General features: G+C 40.9%; 1 protein-coding gene across 1 annotated transcript in view; it reads right to left on the bottom strand.

Moving 5' to 3' along the window:
• Phex (phosphate regulating endopeptidase X-linked) overlaps positions 1–18712 on the bottom strand; it is a 200527-nt gene that overhangs the window by 169947 nt on the left and 11868 nt on the right. The window contains exon 3 of the mRNA XM_050164389.1: positions 18478–18639. Coding sequence (XP_050020346.1) covers positions 18478–18639 — 162 coding nt within the window. The remainder of the gene's footprint in view (positions 1–18477; positions 18640–18712) is intronic.

Below are 18712 nucleotides of genomic sequence, written 5' to 3'. Positions count from 1 at the left end.
TGTTAAAGCCTTATACAGTTAAACATGGAGAGCAGATCAGCTCCGAAAGTCCGATATTATTCCCTTTAAAAAATAAAACTCAAGTTAAGCGGGTCATGGTTCATGGAGCCTATACCCCTCATATTTTATACAAACGGCATAACACTGGGCTTTCCAGTTCCTTAGCCCTGCAGCCAGCCGAGCATGAGATTAACTGAGTCTGCTTGACATACTGAAAAGACAATAAGAACCGATATTTCTCATTCTTCTAGAAAACTTCTACCAACCTATAGGGAGAGAAACTGTCAGAATGATTTTCTCTGTCCATTTTTTATGACTATCTTAAAAGTAATAATTGTTGGTTAGCCTCGGCTCAAGTGAAAGGGGCAAGGATGATTTTAGGAGGATTGAAAACTTCTAACTCATTAATCTAAATCATAGGTTACCAAATGATACAAAATACCTCCTTTTAACACAAAGGACCTCTTTGTCCGGAAGAAAATCAATTTTAGAAAACTGCCAGATACTACAAAACTCTGATGGAAAGTAATTATTTTATTATGTTCACTTATAAGTGAATTAATTTATAAAGATTATACTTATCAAGGTTACAGTTAAAATAATTTAAATTTTAGCAATGCTCTTTGATAGCACAGTATTACAATGGATCTGCCAATATGATATTTAAACTCAGGAAAATACCTTTCCTATTTCGATAATTCAGTGTAAAGCCTGCTCTGAAATTGAAGCCATTAAAATCCACTTTCAGTTTCACCTACAATAAAAATTCTAGCTACCTTTTATTCTCCTGCCTTCTATTTCAACCTTCCTAGGCAAAGGCCAAGTACGGTTGCAAACTCCTTGAGGTGGTCCATCCTGAGTAATCCTGACATAGCCAAGGACCCAATAATGGTACTGTGGATTAGTAAGCATCTCTGCTGTGCCCACTATATTGTTCTTGACCAGAGTTAACCTCCCAAGCATACCTAAGACATGTATCATTAATCCTACTCTGCAGGTTGAAAAAAAAAAGTTAAAAAAAAACTCTTAAAAACTTATCCAAGGAGATTTAGCTGCTGAAATTTAGAATATGACCTGGACCCAGTTCTAGAACTCTTGTTCAACCAACCATCAGATACTCAGCAAAATTCCACAAGTTGGTGTCTTTGTGAGATAACTAAGCTCTCCAGTGCTAGAACCAGAAATACCAATGCCCTTGTAGAATTTCCCAACAAACCTTCAAACTTAACTGGTTATATACACTCTTACTTTTACAATGGAGAAATGACTTTATGCTCAGCCTCTCCTTTGCTCTGTCATTCTATTTTGTGACTAAGAATATCGGTTCCTGGGGCACCTAGTCAGAGATGAGAGAGTTGGAGAGCTTGGAGAAGAACCAAGTTAGCATTGCTCAAGGTTTCCCTTCACATCATGCTCTAACCCAAGCCACTGCTATCCAAACTTGAGTGGGCATCACCATTAGGAGAGATTAAAGCACAGATAGCTGGGTTCTTTCCAAGTATCTGATTTAGTTGATCTGAGATGGAGTCTATGATGCAGTTATTTTTTGTTGTTGTTTTTTGTTTTTGTTTGTTGGGTTTTTTTTTTTTTTTAAGACAAGGTCTCTATGTGTATCCCTGACTGCCCTGAAACTTGCTCTGTAGATCAGGCTGGGCTTAAACTCAGAGATCTATCTACCTCAGCCTCCCAAGTACTTGGGTTAAAGGCATGTGCCGCCACCACCTGGATGATTTCACACTTCTAGTGAACTCCAAGGTAAAGCTGAAGTTGCAGGACCAGAGAATACACTTTGAGAACCACTACTTTAAACCAATAACACTTACCAGTCAATAATTCCTGATATCTAGAATCCTATCCCACTCAAAATCAAGTAAGGTTGTTTTAGCTTTCTTTTGCTCAGTCTACACCTCTGTTTCTTTATTGGTTTTGTTTGGTTTTGTGTGTGTGTGTGTGTGTGTGTGTGTCTGTCTGTACATGTTCATGCCTATGCAAATGGATGTGTGTATATGCAAGGTCATAGGTCATAGGATAACTCCCAACAACACTTCTTTGACATCATCCATCTTTTTGTGTGTATGTATCTCTGTGTGTGGATGTGTTTACATATGTGGGTGCCATGATGCATGCGTGGAGGTCATAGGGAAACCTTGAGTATTGATCTTTGCCTTCCATTTTGTTGTTCTCCAAGGTGTACCCTGGTCTACCTGGCCCATGGACTTCTAAAGATTCCCCTGTCTCATCCTTTCATCTTGCCACAAGGTGCGCTGAGATCACAGACATGCCCTACCACACCTGCCCAGCTTTTGCATGGTATCTTGGTTACTTTTCTATTGCCATTACACCACGACCAAAACAACTTACAGAAGAGTCTATGAGGGCTTACAGTTTCAGAGTGTGAACCCATGACAATCATACCAGGGAACTTGGCAGCAGGCAGGCATGGCGCTAGAGCAGTAGCTGAGAATTTACATCTCCAGGCGCAGCCATGAGGAAGAGATCACTATAACTGTTGGTGTGGGCTTTTGAAACTTCAACGCCCACCTCCAGTGACAAACCTCTTCAACAACAACAACAAAAAAAAAAAAAACTCTGAATCCTTCCAAACAGTAAGTGTTCAATTATATGAGCCCATGAGGGCTATTCTCATTCAAAGCATAATTCATGGGCTCTGGGGATCTAAACTCAGGTCCTCACATTTGCATGACAAGTGCTTCCCCAAGGCCACCCTCCTCATTTTTTGAGACAGAGTCTGTCACTGGCCTAGAACTTGCCAAGTAAATTAGGCTGACTAGCCAGCAAGCCCCTGGAATCTGTTTGCCTGCCTTCCTAGTGCTAGGATTGCAAGCATTACTCCACAGAAACTAGCCTTTTAGATGGATTCCAGGAGTAGAATTCAAGGCAAGAATTTTACCAACTGAGCTCCCCCTCCCCCGGTTTTTTTTTTTTTTCTGCTTTTGTGGTCTTTGGGTATATGAGGGGGTATTGTTTGGTTTTGAGGCAGGACCTCTAGTTTTAAATTCCCTATGTAACCAAGAAGGACCTTGAACTTCTGATCTTTCTACCCTCTGTCTCCACCTCCTGGTTATATAGGAGTGTGTGTGTGCACCAGCATGCCAGATCTTAACCAGTGCTGAAGATCAAGCTCGGGTATTTGTGCATACTGGACAGATAGTCCACCAACTGAGCTGCAACTCCACTTTAATTCAGTGCCAGTATTCTCTGAGGAGAGCACTAAATGGTTTGTTTCGTCTTAGGAAGTGTCTGTCTCCTTACATTTTGATCTCAGTTCCTCAGATTTTCCAGTCCCAGATTTAGAAACATCCTTTCTTAAAAGCAAAGTGCAATGGGGGTTCGAGGGGAGGGCTGATTTACTGGTTTGCGTGGGGATGATCTATGCTGTACCAGAAAGATTTCCAAAAGAGAAAAAAAAAATGACATAGGACATCTGTTTTCAATTTTAGCTTGTATAACACCCTATGGGGAAAAGAGGGGCATAAATAGGGTACACCCCAAATCCTAAGATGTATGAGCTCCAGACTTTGTGAGTCTTCTCTCGTCTATGAAAGCAGCTTCAAAACACTGTAAACATAGGTTTAAAAACCACATCCTAACTAACCCCTGCTTTGACTTCCACCTAACATAAGGAGGTAAGAGGTGGATGGGTTCTATTCCTGGATTTTCAAACAATAATGTGTGATCCAGTGAGTCTATCTCTTGAAAACTGGGTTGCTGACAGTGGAGGGTTAGAGGACATATTCCCTTTGTTTCCCTGTCCAGACTCTTCTCCCCACAAAGAGAGGAAGCAGTAGACCCGTTAGCATCACCAGACAACTCCCAAAGGTACAAGGACTGAAAGGCTGTGTGCTAACTACCCACGAGATGCTGCCCGTGACTGAGGGTACCTGGGCACATCCTACGGTCACAGAAACCAGGGGCAATGAAGGTACAGCAGTGACCCTTACAGCTGACTTAAAGGAAAAATAAAAGAGAATCAAAATGCTTCCGAGTTGCCTTCGTGTGAATGGGCACAATTGGGCTCTGATGAGCCGGTGTCCAACACATCAGCCCCTGCCTCCAAGCCATTGTCCACAGGCAGCCAGTATGCTTTGGCAGAACACATCACTCATCGGGGCTCTTGACATGACATTTACAAATGGCTTCCCATTGCCTTAGGATAAAGTCTAAGATCATTACACAGCCTACAAGGGCAGCATGCTTTTGTCCCTACCCTCCTCTTCTCTTTTGTCTTTTAGCCCTCTTCTTCCCTTCCAAGTCGGAGCTCGGAGCACACGGAGCTTCCTGCATTTCCTCAAAGGCACCAGCTGGACAGAGCCTCCACTCCTGCAGCTCTTTCCGCCTGGGTTAAAATCGGAGACATTTGAAATGGTAGACCCATAATCTGTGGGGGACAAATTATATGGCTGGATTGGTTTGGGCAAGTCACATAATTTCCTTGACCTTCACTTCATCGGATGTAGGGCAAAGACAAAAATAAGCAATGATGGCTGCCGACATCCCAGAATTAGACTAAAGACTGATGGCACAATGATCCTCTACAGAAACAAACAGTATAAAAAAAATGCCGGGGCTTTAGGGAAATGAATTATAACTTTAGAATGGACCAGCAGGTAGTAGAAGCAGTTCAATTTGGAACTTAATCTAAACAGCCCCTATAGGAAGTCTCTGCAGTTAGTAACATAGATAAAATTGCAACTATGTTTCTCTGCCACAAATGTCTTCTTCTGCACCTATCATAACTATTCATCAAAGAAAAGTCTCATTTATTTTTAAAGATATATTTAGTATTTTTATTTCTGTGTATGTATGTGAAGCTATGTGAGTTTATAGGCACCAGGTGCATACAGTTAGCCAGAGGGACTCAGATCCCCTGGAACCAGAGTTACAGAAGGTTGTGAGCTGCCCGATATGGATGCTGGGAACTGGACCCAGGTCCTCAGCAGGAGCAATATGTACTCTTAACTGTGGACTCATCTCTCAAGTACATCTCATCTCATTTTGTTTTTTTTTTTTTAATCTATGGATCTTTTGAAAGTGCCTCCCACTATGCAGACATCAACACCAATGAGGCTTTCCAAATGTATCTTATTTGTGACAAACTATTCTTCAACTAATGTACAATTAATTTTCCTCTTATAGGAAGTGTCTTTTTACAACGTCCTACTGACATGTCAAAGTAAACGGTCCACCATTATTAATTCATTAAGCATCCACATAGATGCTATTAATCATGATGAACTAATGTAGTATTAATGGGTAGCTTGTAAATCTGCAATTGCATGTGGATTTCCTAACAAATTCAAGTTTTCCATGTTTTTTGAGAAGAAAAGAAAAAGAAAATGAAATGAAAGAAAAACCTTTTAGAAAGAAATTAAGGGATGGAAATTTCACTCCTTGTACTACAAGAGAAAAAATCTTGTTTTCTTTCTTATCCCCTAAAAAGTCTTTATATTTAAACAGTACATTGATATTTGCAACATGAAGGTTTTCGTTTAAATGATATGAAGAAAGCAAAAATCCAAACACCCACGCACACTGGAGAGGTACTGAATTTTCCCATGACAGGCTGTTTCCTTTGATGCACTGAAGCCCAGCTAGCTACTCGATACACCACTACCCACACTTGCAGAGTGGGCAGCAACTGAGACTTACTAGCAGGTTGTACAATGTCAGGTTCGGTCTCAGATCCACTGGGCCAGGTCATGTGCCTGGCTGTGCAGGTCTGCAATCCCAGCTCATTGGGAGTTCAAGGACTGACGGGAATACAGATCCAGTTCAAGTTCAGTTAGCAACTTAGGGAAACTCTACCTCCAAACAAAAAAAAAAATGGGGGAAAGGGGCTGAGGCTGCAACTTGTTGGCTACTTAGCGGAATAGTGCTTGCTTAGCCTGTGTGAGTGCCTGGGTTCAATCCCCACTGCTGCAAAAATAAAATTTAAAATATGTAATCTATATATCATATTTCAACAATCCCAAAATGAACACTTTTCCCCATGGGATCATCTCTGAAACTGGACTTTGTTTTCAAACAAGCTACCCAGTGACCACATAGCTACCATGGCCTGGCCAGGCACAAACATGGGCACAGTTACTCTTTAAGTCAGTACTTGAAATGAGCTGGGTACGGGCATGGGAAGCTGTCGCTAAGTAGGTCCTCAGGAAGATTTCAGGACAACTTGACAATGAAATAAGAGCTTAGTGCGTATACTAGAAGGCCATGTTGGTGGAAACTTCCTGAGATATTGACTGGGGGGTGATTTTTAAAGAAATGTTGAATCACTGGTGCTCTTCATAAGCACGATGGTATTTTGTAGCAAAGCAAAGATGATGATTCCAAACCTAAGAGACACTGCAAACAGCTTTTACTAATGCCCAAATCGATGTGGGTTTTGTTTTGTTGGTTTTGTTTATTTGTTTATTTTCGTATTGTTTGTTTTTTTTTTGCAGTCTCCTTTTGAATGGACATAAAAGGAAGAATTTGCGATAAAAATTAGCATCTAGGTAAGTCTAAAAGAATGCTCACTAACACAAAATAGAAATTCCAAGGGATAAGAACACACCGAATTATAGTCCTCGCCTTGGCACGTGATAATTGCGCAGGTTACAGTTGCCAATACTTTCGTTTCAATGAAATATGGTATTAATTTTGTGATGACTATGGCGAAGCACAGTGTTGTGCATTCACTGCCTTCATTTTAATTCAAACAAATCAAGCTCACAATAGCTCAAAAGCTCACATAGCTAAAACGCTACCACATCAGAAGAACCAATATTTTAATTCTGGGAGCTAACAACTACACCAAGAATACAAAAGCTACCTTTGGATTTAAGTAAAGATATCAATATAAAAATAAAAAATAAAAGAGTATTCCATATGACTCCAAAGGCATTTTAAGGACAATTGAACTTCCTCCTCTTCGTGAGAGACTTTAATTCCTGAATATCAGGTTTCACATCCAGGTCCGTGGGACAGAAATACAAATTTGGCCAAGTGAGGATCCGGGCGTGAGGCTGCTGGCAAGCACAGCTTTATGAAAATTCTGAGACACAGTGAGCTGTACAGGCTTCAGACAGCAGCAGGAACCACAATTGCCTCTTTTCCTCACCCAGAACCTCCCACGCATTCCCCATGAGATATGTTTCATTCTGGCAATGACTTGGCTTGCAGCTTTCAACGCCCCCCTCTCACCCGCCAACTTCTTCTCCACAGCTCAGAGGTTCCAGAATGAAAGCAACACCTTTGACCTCAATTAGCAGAGCCGAATTTTACATCTTAATATACTTTCGCTGGTGTGTAGGCAATGCAAAATGCAGTTTACAGTGGGGGTGGGGTGGCAAATGCTTTTTCACTTCTTAAATTATTCCAGGGTCTTGGGCAAAATGTAAGGGAATACAAGTTGAGAGAACTCAGAAAATGTGCAGGGGTGTTTCTCGGCATTCTTCAGTGTCAACTAGCAAAGCATACGAATAGACTAGCCACTTTGGATGGTTCTCATATCACACAACTCACAGACCCACCTCCAGCATAGTTTAAATGGTTTAACAAATGGAAGTAAGGGGGTTGTTAAATGACATCATCTCGATGAAGTTCCTGGCCCTGGTAGGCCTTTCCCGGTGCAATGTATTGATGGTCACAGGGGAAAGATGCTTGGCCTATCTGCACCTTCAGTCACAGGTGAAAATTTCTCAGACTTCATCTATTCAGAGTCCAGAAATATGAACAGGAAATTTGCGACTTGCTTTCACCATGCACTTTTGAGCATACAACTGCCATTTTACTATTTCTCAGGCCTCCCTTTTAACCCTGACCAAGAGGAAGATTGTAGAAATAACGGATTGACCTTCTAATCTACAGCCAAGGAAATCGAGATCTCTGCTTCTGCCATAAAGCCCAAGATGCCCTTGGAAATTCTCACCAGCGATGCCACATTTGCATTCCAGTACGACTCTTATTCCTGGCAACCAACAGCAGGAACACGTGGCTACTTGAGGGACTTTCAGGAATTTGTCACCAGCCAAGATCATGTGAGCAATGCCTTCCAGCTGTTACCACCAAAGCCAGCCAGGGGCTTTGTACACCTGCCAAATAATCCTCCTGTTTCAGCAAGAGCTTTTTCAAAAATACGCAAACCTTCAGTGCAACTGGAAAGAACAACTGAGTGGCATATACTAACCATGGAAAACAGGACCTGGGTGTGGGCAGGTGAAGAGTTGGCACTGTGGCTAGGCCCAGCTTTCTTTCTCGGGACACACATATCCTGTGTCATAAGCCATGCCAAAGAACATGTATTTAGTTGAAAGAACCTAAATTTAGTCAATGGTTTCCTAGAGTAAAATGTTTCCTTCCTCCTCCGACATTCACGTTCACAGGACACTTTTCAGAATGTGTTAGCATACTTCTGCAACCAAAAGGCCCCCTAGTCTGCCCTCCAACTCTTTTTTTTCCATCTGAGGCTATTGTTCCGCTCCTTAGCATTGTCTGTCTCAAGTAAAAAAAAAAATTTAAAAGAGAAGAAAGAAAAGAAGGAAGGAAGGAAGGAAGGAAGGAAGGAAGGAAGGAAGGAAGGAAGGAAGGGAGGAGANGAGTGAGGGAGTGAAAGAGGGAGGAGGGAAGGAGAAGAGAAGGAAAAAGAAGGGAAGAAAGGAGAGGAGGGGAGGGGAGGGGAGGGGAGGGGAGGGGAGGGAAGGGAAGGGAAGGAAAGGAAAGGAAAGGAAAGGAAAGGAAAGGAAAGGAAAGGAAAGGAAAGGAAAGGAAAGGAAAGGAAAGGAAAGGAAAAGAAAGGAAAGGAGGAAAAAATCCCAAGAGCTTCATTCACCCATCTTATTCCTGTCATCTCTTCCCCGACTTAGTTTTCCCTTCCAACAATCTTATAGGTCATATTTTTGGAATCTGGCTCCAAGCACCTCCAGACGTTTAATCCCCTCACCCATGACATCAAGTTCAGTCAGTGGTCCCCATCTTCGAAATGGAAAAGCTACTTCTTCCTTCTACTATCATGTAACTATTGGATTTATGAATGGATATCCTATTTGGTGTACTGCTTTCTCGATCATTAGTACAATTCATAAATAGTTTGAACTACATCATGACAGAAGCTACATCATCTAGAATGGGGGATTTACTTTTAATTCCTGAATTCAACGCGTGGCAGCAGTCAGTAAGTTCAACTGAAACTATACTTCTTCCACGGCCTGAGCAATTCTTTCATCAGTTCAAAAGTTACTATTGGCACAAACCGCTGAACACAAATGTCCAGTTTCATCAAACATCCTCAGAAACACACATTAACTGCCTGTAATGTGCTCATTATCAAGAGAGTCTAGACAGTGGCCTGATGAAAGAGCTTTGTAAACATAGGTTCACAGTAGAAACCGGGTATTCCCAAACACAGCTAAGAAAACTCTTGGATTTGTAATGTGAATCACAATAAACAACTAACAGCAACTTCATTAACTCATTAAATGACCAGACCTGACCCATGGTCTAACAACCGCTATGGCTTGAAATGGTGATACAAGTAGATATCCTCATCTGCCTACATCCAATATGGGAAATAATTTAGAAAAATAACCGCAAATGAAAGTCACAAACTCTTCATGTCCTAGCGGAGAAGAATGTAAGTATATATTCACTTCTTCTCATTCAAGTCCTTGAATTCTGTCAGTGGTCCTCTTGGAGGCCAGTGGAACTGAGTTAAAGATCCCCCAGTGATGAAGGGAGAAAAAGAGAGAAGAGAAAATTGCAGGGAAAAAAAAATAAAATCATCCAGAGAGGATCAGGAATATGTAAGGCAAGTACTTTCTCAATAACCTGCATGCCCATCCCAACATGGGACCTCTTTTACAAGGCGATTAGGCTACAAGGGCTCTGCTGTCATAAGTCTAGTGTCAATTGGGGACTGGGTTAGCTAGCATGGATGTGTCGTTCCCTTTTCCCTCTGCTTTATGTGCCTGCTTACCCACTCGCCATGTTATGACACAGGATGAAGGCCATCACCAGAGGCCAATAGCAGGCTCCACAGCCTGGAGAAAGAGGCGCTAACTAAACCTCCACTGTTGGCACATTACCGTATCTGTGGTATACTCTTACAGCAACACCAGGCAGACTAAGACAAACTTGAACTTGTCATTGTGCTCTCGGGCTTGCCTCTCTCAGGATCAGTTCCCTCCTGCTGAGACTCTGAAGAAATTGCTGACCACAGTATTCCGTTGCAATAGGGTGGAAGTTTGGAAATCGTGAAAGCTGCTTTTATTTCTTCGGTGTTGACTGTGTGCTAAAGACTTTTAAAAAAATGTTCTTTTAATCTTTAAACAACTACCAAGAATCAGAGATTCCATTTACTTAATCCCACGCAAGAGCGTTTCCATGCATCTTATTGAATTCACTAACGGGATCATCAGATCTGCAATTGAGGTTCAGGGAGAAGCAGCTTTCCCGGAGGTCACGTGCTTTACAAGTTCCCAGTTGCTGTCAGAGCTCAGGCCCGAATCTCGCACGGCCAGTTCCTATTTTACTCATCAATGGTTTGCAGAAGATTACACTACAAAGAGATCTTTGAAGGGCCCAGGTCTGCCCAACAGTCCATGTCCTTCCCTGTCATGCCTGCCTAAAGGCCAAGAAAGTAAATGAAGAGTGATAGACAATTTCTCTTCTCCTAGCATGAACAAACTCCAGTTTTTGCTGGACTCTTCTGGGCCTGTGTGCAAGGCCCTGGGAAGAGAAAGAGGAGAAGTAAAAAGAAAAAGTCTCCTTGTCTTTACTCGGCCATCCATAACTGCCACTGCATCCAGCTGTACACAAAAGGAACTTTTCTTTGTTCCTTTCAACAGATGCTGACCGAATGCCTCTCTACCCCATCATATACTGTGGCCTGCTTCTTTCAAAGTCTGTTGGGCTAGAAGATTGGCTTAATGGCAATCGGATTTTTTTGTTTGTTTTTATGATTGTATTTTAATTAGGTTATACTGTAGTGGCATTTCATTTATATTTTAAGAAATAAAGCTTGCCTGAGGATCAGAAAAGTAAAACAGCCACACTAGCCAGCCTTACAGACCAGGCAGCAATGACACACACCTTTAATCCCAGTAGCCACACTAACTTGCCAGAGAAAGCAGGTGGTAGTGGTGCATGCCCTTAATCCCAGAACTCGAGAGGAATATAAGATGGGCAGAGACAGCTCTCAGACACAGTCTCATTTTGAGATTCCTGGAGGCAGGATCACCATTTTCGGACTGAGGTAGAGGTAAGGGCCAGTGGCTGGCTGTTCTGCTTTTCTGGTCTTCAGGCTGAACCCCAATATCTGTCTCTGAGTTTTCTTATTCATGCTACATTATACTTTCCTATTTAAAATATCTACAAGAGATGGGTTAGCAGAGGAGATAAAGAAGTACAGAGATTAATGTGTACCCTTAAGTTATCCTCATGAAAAGTTTGATCTTCATACAATGAAATATTCAGAATAGATATAAAAGGGACTGTTCCTTTAATGACATGATTCAGCTGCTAAACTGATTCTTACCTGAAGTCTAAAAATCACTGCATTTCTGGCTACATGAACCAGTGTATTTTCTTCTTAAGTCAGTTGGAGTTGGAGTGTCTGTTATTTGTAACTGGAAGCAACTTATGACAGGGAAAAAGGGGAGTGTTCAGTAATCTTGAGTACAGAAATTAGTCAGTGCAACTCTTCCGCACCAAGAGCCATCTACAATAGCCATACTTTCGGTTCTGGATGCACGAGTATGTTAAGTATACAGTTTAAAAAAAAAAAGGAAAAGAATAAATAGCAAATGGAAGATATAAAAAAGCCAGGCAGTGGTGGCTCATACCTTTAATCTCGGCACTTGGGAGGCAGAGGAAGGCAGATCTCAGTGAGTCCAAGGCCAGCCTGGTCTACAATGAGTTCCAGCATAGCTAGGATTGTTACACAGAGAAACCCGGTCTTGAAAAACCAAATATATACATATATATATATGGACTAGATAGTAAAATATCATCAAATCCGGCATCTTGAAAACATCCAGCAGTAACAACTGGATTAGCCTAATTGAAAGAACAAACAAAAGTAGCCACATCAAATTGGCCGTTTACATCATTGAGCAAAAATGGCTGGGGAAAGTCTACTGAGACAGCCATGCCTGATTGAGAGATTCCCAGACAAAGCAGGGCATTCTCTCCATAAGCGAGTTCTACCTTTCATTCTATCACAGGCATTCAATGTATGTGTATTTCCACAACCAAAGTCCTAAACAGTTCAATCTATTCCAAGTCCCTGGATTTTCCCAAGATTTACTATTAAACCCTTCAGAATAAATGCAGTGAATGGAGCTGCTTCCTGTTGAACATATTCATTGTGTTTATGTGAACTGCTAATGGCAGAAGAGCTATGTTCCAGCTACAGGGGAATAGATCACACCTAAAACTGCCACAATTAATAGGACACCAGCTTTTGTACCCAATAGCCATTCTAATGGCCGCCTTAGGTTATTTTCCTGCTCAGAAAAAAAAGGATTATCTTCGAGATGCAATCACATTTTCTACAGTCATCAGAAAGAAATAATTTCTATATTTTGTACAATTCTAAAATTTTTAGAAAAGTTTTCCTTCGACATGCTATACACCAAGATTGTAAATGGTGCATGAAGAAGAAAAAATAAAAGACAAAAGTAGCTTTTCAAGTAAAATTAATTCATTTCACATTTCATGAGTCCTCAATGCAGCCCTTTTGTATATATAGGACAGTGACAAGAATAACCAGGTAGTTTGTGGTTACCTATATGGCCACATGTAAAAGAGCCAACAAGGTCTAAAGCAATTGGAATCTTCTCTGAACATGTATACCCAATTTGTACAGGAGACTCATACAAAATAATAGGGCCGAGTTTTCATTAGAAAAAACTGCCAAGTCTGAGTCCACCCTGGACTACGCAGTGAGATCTAGTCTAACATAGGCTACAGAGTGAGACATTGTTTCAAAAAAGAAAGGAAGGAAGGAAGGAAGGAAGGAAGGAAGGAAGGAAGGAAGGAAGGAAGGAAGAAACAAAGAAACCAAGAAACCAAGAAAAAGAAAGAGAGGTAAGAAGGAAACAAAGCCAGCCAGTCCACACAATAGACGGTCTGAGGAAAATGATACATTTTACCGCCATCTCTTCAACCATATGAACCTTCTCATGAGGAGGCTGAACCGAAGCTCTCCAACTTTTATTAGCTATAAAGATTATTTTGCTAGGATCATTCATGGGAAAGGCAAGATTATAAAGGTCATAGGTACTAACAAATAAATAAGTGACCTACACTACAGTCTCGCAATCATCGCTATCCAAACATGCACATGTAGTCTCAATTTCATCTCGCTGCTCTGCTACAGTTGTGATTGAAAATAATATACTGTGTTTCTTCACAAAATATTGGCCAAGGTAGCTAAAGCACAATAAAGATGAGCTGGCCCAACCTTGAGCCATCTGTCTTCTGCCTGACACAAGCGATCTAGCTCACTCATCGCCTCATGTTTCCGAGGTCCTCCTTAAGCTCAGTTTCTGTCTGCTCATGCATAAACGATGCATGCCCTTCCATCTTTACGATCACGTGAAGACAGATAGGGAAGGGCGAGAGGAAGGACATTTTAGGCAACCGCATCGCCACATTCAGTCTTTTCTCCTCCACAAAACAACCTTGCTTCTTGGCCACAGCAAGAAATAAACTTATTTTCTAAGTAGAAATCCAAGTCGTATATTTCATTTAAGGGAAAAATTCACAAAGCCAGGTTGCTGCCTTCAATAGAGGGCAATTTTTCATCAGCTAGCTCTGTCAGGTCCATTTTATTTCACAAATTGGACAGCCGAAGCTTTGTGTTCTCTACCAGCCATAAGAAAATGGTATTCTTTTGGCTGGTGATATTGGGCTTTATTCTTGGAGATTCTTTTTACCAGAGATGAGGAAAAAGACCTTGGCAGTATTCAACATTTTCAAAAGCACATGATATTTATAAAGGATAAGGGAAGCACAAAACTTAAAACATTTGGTAGATATTATTTTGTGAACGTCAGGCTACCTTTGAAATAAATCAGAGATGCAAAACACAAATATTTATTGAGTGCTTGCTATGTGCCAGGAGCGGAAGTGGGTAGTTTCTATCAGTCATCTTCCTCAGTCCTTAATAAATCTTCTCTATGCTGGGGGTTTAAAGCATTTTGAAGGTGAGGAAACTGAACTCAAAAGAGATTGGTGATTGTCCCAAGGTGACACAGAGGGAAAATGAAAGGATGCAAGCCCTGCTGTCTAGGCTTAGAAACCTCACACTCTGAGTGGCTTACAGTGACCAACACAAGTCCCCTGGTCACTTTATACATTTGCCACTGGCAGTGCTTGCCACAGGAGGACTTGGAATTGTCTTTTCCAGAACTTAGAAAGATACAAGAATCCTGCTCCTTGTTTTCCGAGGCGAGCACATCTTTGTAACTGAATTAGACAAAACGACCACACACACAAAAAGCCATAGAACCATATGAATTATAAGCACAGACACAAACACATGAAACTTGATGTGGGAATGATTTCTTACTAATAAAGAAACTGCCTTGGCCCATTTTATTGGATAGAAAATTAGGTAGGCGGAGTATACAGAAGAGAATTCTGGGAGAAAGAAGGTTAGAGGAAGAGTCGCCATGATGCTCCCACTCCAGACAGACGCAGGTTAAGATCCTCTCTGGTAAGCCAGCTCATGGGCTACACAGAATATTAGAAATGGGTTAGAACAATATGTAAGAGCTAGCCGATAAGAAACTGGACCTAGCCGGGCCAGGCAGTGTTTGAAAGAATACAGTTTCCGCGTAATTATTTCGGGGCATAAGCTAGCCATGCGGGCGGCCGGGTGCCGGGGACGCAGCCCTGCCGCCGCTCCTAAAAGAAACTGTATTACCTGACTGAAGTCTAGCGTGCCTTAAAAAAGAAACATACAGAAATAAGGTTTATTTCAAAGTTAGGAGTTTAGTTCACCATGAGGAAATTTAAAGAAGGTTAAAGACAGTCCTGTTAAATGGCAAAATAAAAAGTCAGTTTCCTGGAGCAGGCCCTTTTGTCCATTAGGGAATAATGAGAAACACTAGCCTAACTATCAGAAAAAGAATATACATACACACACATATCAGGGGACGCAAACTAAACCCACTAGTCCTCACGGTAGCAATAAGAAAATGTGTACCTAGTATCACTGATTTTCGTCAATATTATGCTGAGGATCCTAAACAAAGGAGAAGCAGGGAGGGAGGAAAATGTCTAAATCTTTCTTAACTTTATGATTCTCTCTAAAAGTCTCAGAGAAGCTACCAAAAGTCTATTGACAAGTCTAATCAAATCTAGTATAAATATAACAAAGCTTGCTTTTGTTATCAAAAGTTGTTGGTCTTGGGGTTGCAGAGATTGCTCAGCAGTTAAGAGCACTGACTGCTCTTCCAGTCGGAGCTGGGTTCAATTCCCAGCACCCATGTGCTAGCTCACAACTGTCTATAACTCCAAGATCCAACACTTCCACACAGACATACATGCAGGCAAAACACCAAAGCACATAAAGACATAAGCAAATTATTTAAAAGATAAGTTATTTTTAAAAAGATTTGTCAGCCTTTTATTCATAAATACCAGGAAGTAACTAGCTCGGACTGTGCTGGCCATATGATTTCTCTAGCAGTTACTCAACTTGCCCACTGCTGCACAGAGATAGTGACTCTGTGTGCCTGAGTAAAGGCGGCTGTGTTCCAGCAAAACCGTGGTCACACAAACAGAAAGGTGGGCTGGATTGGGCTCATTAGCCACAGTTTGCTGAGATTCTACTTTACAGCATGCACACACACGCGCACATACACACACACACAAACTACGGGGAGGAGGTAGGGAGGAAGCGAAGGAGGGGGAGAGGAGATAGAAAAGAGTGATTTCAAGCAACAAGAAAATATAAAAGCCTAGAAGTAAACCTTCCAAAGGGTAATTTCAGTATATGAGTCGTCAATACTTAATTATAAATACTTTCAATCGAACAATTTCATTACTGGAGATTTATTCCAAGTTTATAGTTTGGTAAGAACACAGAGATATGCACGCAAGGCTACTACTGTGAATCTATTTTTCTTATCCATGTTTTTTTTATTAACAACATGTTCTAGCCACATTCAAGACATCTAATTTTTTTAAGATATGAGTATGCATAAGAAGTTATACATATATGTGTATATATATGTATCTATATATGTGTGTGTGTGTTTTATTAGCACTTGTGTCTAAAGGTAGACTTAGGGAAAACTTTCTATGTCTTTAAATGTAGGTAAATAAAAACAGGTTCTGGAGGTGAAAAGACAGCTCAGTGATTGAAGCACTTGGAAAGCAAGCATAAGGATGGAGTTCAGATGCCCAGAACTCACAGAAACACCCAGTGAGGACGGCAGCTCTCCTGTAATTCCAGCCCTCAGAGGGTGGGGAGAAGAGGATCCCCACCATACCAAACTAGTTAGCCAGGTCAGCCAGACTGGCCACACTCCGGCACGCTCTGAGTTCAATTGAGAGCTACTGGCTCCATGAATAAGGTGGAAAGGGATCAAGTTAGACTCATGTTGTCTACCTTGGTCCTACACACACACACACACATACACTTGCACCCATACACATGCAAACACATAAACACAAACACCACATACATTCATGAGGAAAAAAAATCAAAATTTGTACTTTTTTAAGAGAAATGAGCAGAGTAACTATCTTTGTTCAACAGTTTGCTCTCAATTCTATTAATTCTGAAGACAGCTCAAAGACCAGAGGTTGTCAAATTGTGGGTGGAGATTTCTTGGGCAAACCTCTAGCTCAAAAAAAATATTTATGTTATAATTTATAACAGCAGCAAAGTTACAGCTATGAAGGAGCAATGGAAATAATTTTATGGTTGGGGGCACCATAACATGAGGAACTGTATTAAAGGGTCACAGCATTAGGAAGGTTGAAAACCACTGTCATAGACAGTGTCCTCCTCAAACAAATCATACCAATGCTGATTATAATTTTTATAATAAGACACCACTAACAGAAAAAGAACATCTACCCAGAATTCTCCACCTTTTTTTATTCAATGGTAGTCCTGCACGCATGAGTATGTGTATGAGCATGCGCACATGTGTGTCCATTCATCTGTCTTTCAAGAAAGAAAAGACAGAGGAGGGAAATAAGACATAGCCAATGATGGTGGATGAAGGATCAGCATAAACTAATATCACACAGAGAGGAGATGAAGAGATGACCAGTAATTAAGAGCACTTGTTACTCTTGCAGAGGACCAGGGTTCGACTCACAGCACCCACATGGGGGCTCGCAAGCATCCTTAATGGGAGTTCTAGGAAATCAAAGTCCTCTTCTGACTTCCGCAGACACTGAGAAAGCATGTGGTGTGCATACACACATGCAGGCAGGACACCCAAACACATAACATAAAGATTTTTTAATTGTCTTACAAAAATAAGTACTAGTCTAGGAATTCAGTGCTCAAGGTATTATTTATGACTCGACAGCACAAGAATCTCATCTATCAGGTTAGAGAAAACCCCTGACGTTCTTCGAAACTCTCATTCATAATTTATCCAGACTAAATTTAAGCCTCCTAATAAAAAATGTAAACTTATGTGATTTAGATCTATTCATGAAAATACATTTTCCTCACAATTAAAATAGGCTTCTAATTATTTTGACAGTGGTTTCACATTATATAAAACATACAAATTGCTGCATATTTAATAACCATGCACTTAAATTTTCAGAAAATTGAAGATGGAAAAGAAATATAAAAATTAGACTCAACACAAACACCATCTTGTCCAGCAACAGATGTTTCCAACTTTTGGCAGGGGTTACACAAGCACACATAAAAATGTGTATGTGCACATGTGAGTATGTGTATGTGAGCTTGTCATTGCTCCAGAGGTCACGGGAGAAAAGTGAGTGGCCTAAAAGCTAACTTGGAGGATAACAGGAACAATATGACAATCGTGGGTCGTCCAGAGTTCTCCAAAATGATGTCAAAAGACGATGAGGCGTGAAGAACATTCTGTAAGCCATGAAAATTCAGGAGGAAATAAGAAAGAAAAGAGCTTTACCTTGAACACAGTAGACAAAGAAGTTTCTTGATACAGCGTATTGGTCAGTAACTATCTCTGTGCTCTTAAGCTCTATCAAGTGCTAGTTAACCTTCTGAAATAGAATTTACAGTGGCATTATCAAGTCAAAAAGTAACAGCCTACAATGGGCTTGTCTTAAGGAAATCAGGGAAACTAAAATTCAAAAAACTTTCCATCTTCTACTGAAACAATTTTTTTTGGAAATGAATATAGTATAGTTTAAGACTGGATAGTCCAAATTCAAATACTGAACTCTTCTTCTTGTCAAATATTACTCTGGAAAGAGTACCACCAAAATCTAGTAGAAACTTACCCTTCAGCTTGAGGTCAACATTGTGTCTGAGCCAAGGATAAACCCCAAAGCTTGGCATATCTTCAGGAATCGGGTTATTGTTTATCCAGCCGTCACAAGCAAACCGGAAGAAATTTTCACAAGGATCCACAGAAAGATTTACTTTGCTCATGATGGCAGCGGCTGTTTAAAAAGAAAATCACAGGATTAATGACAAGTGTTAGATATTGTGCACTGTTCTTTTCCAAATGAAACA

Source organism: Alexandromys fortis, unplaced genomic scaffold (genome assembly GCF_014885135.2).
Source record: "Alexandromys fortis isolate MF-2015 unplaced genomic scaffold, M_Fortis_MF-2015_v1.1 scaffold_147, whole genome shotgun sequence".
Taxonomy (NCBI): domain Eukaryota; kingdom Metazoa; phylum Chordata; class Mammalia; order Rodentia; family Cricetidae; genus Alexandromys; species Alexandromys fortis.
This window is presented reverse-complemented; position numbering and strand designations above follow the sequence as displayed.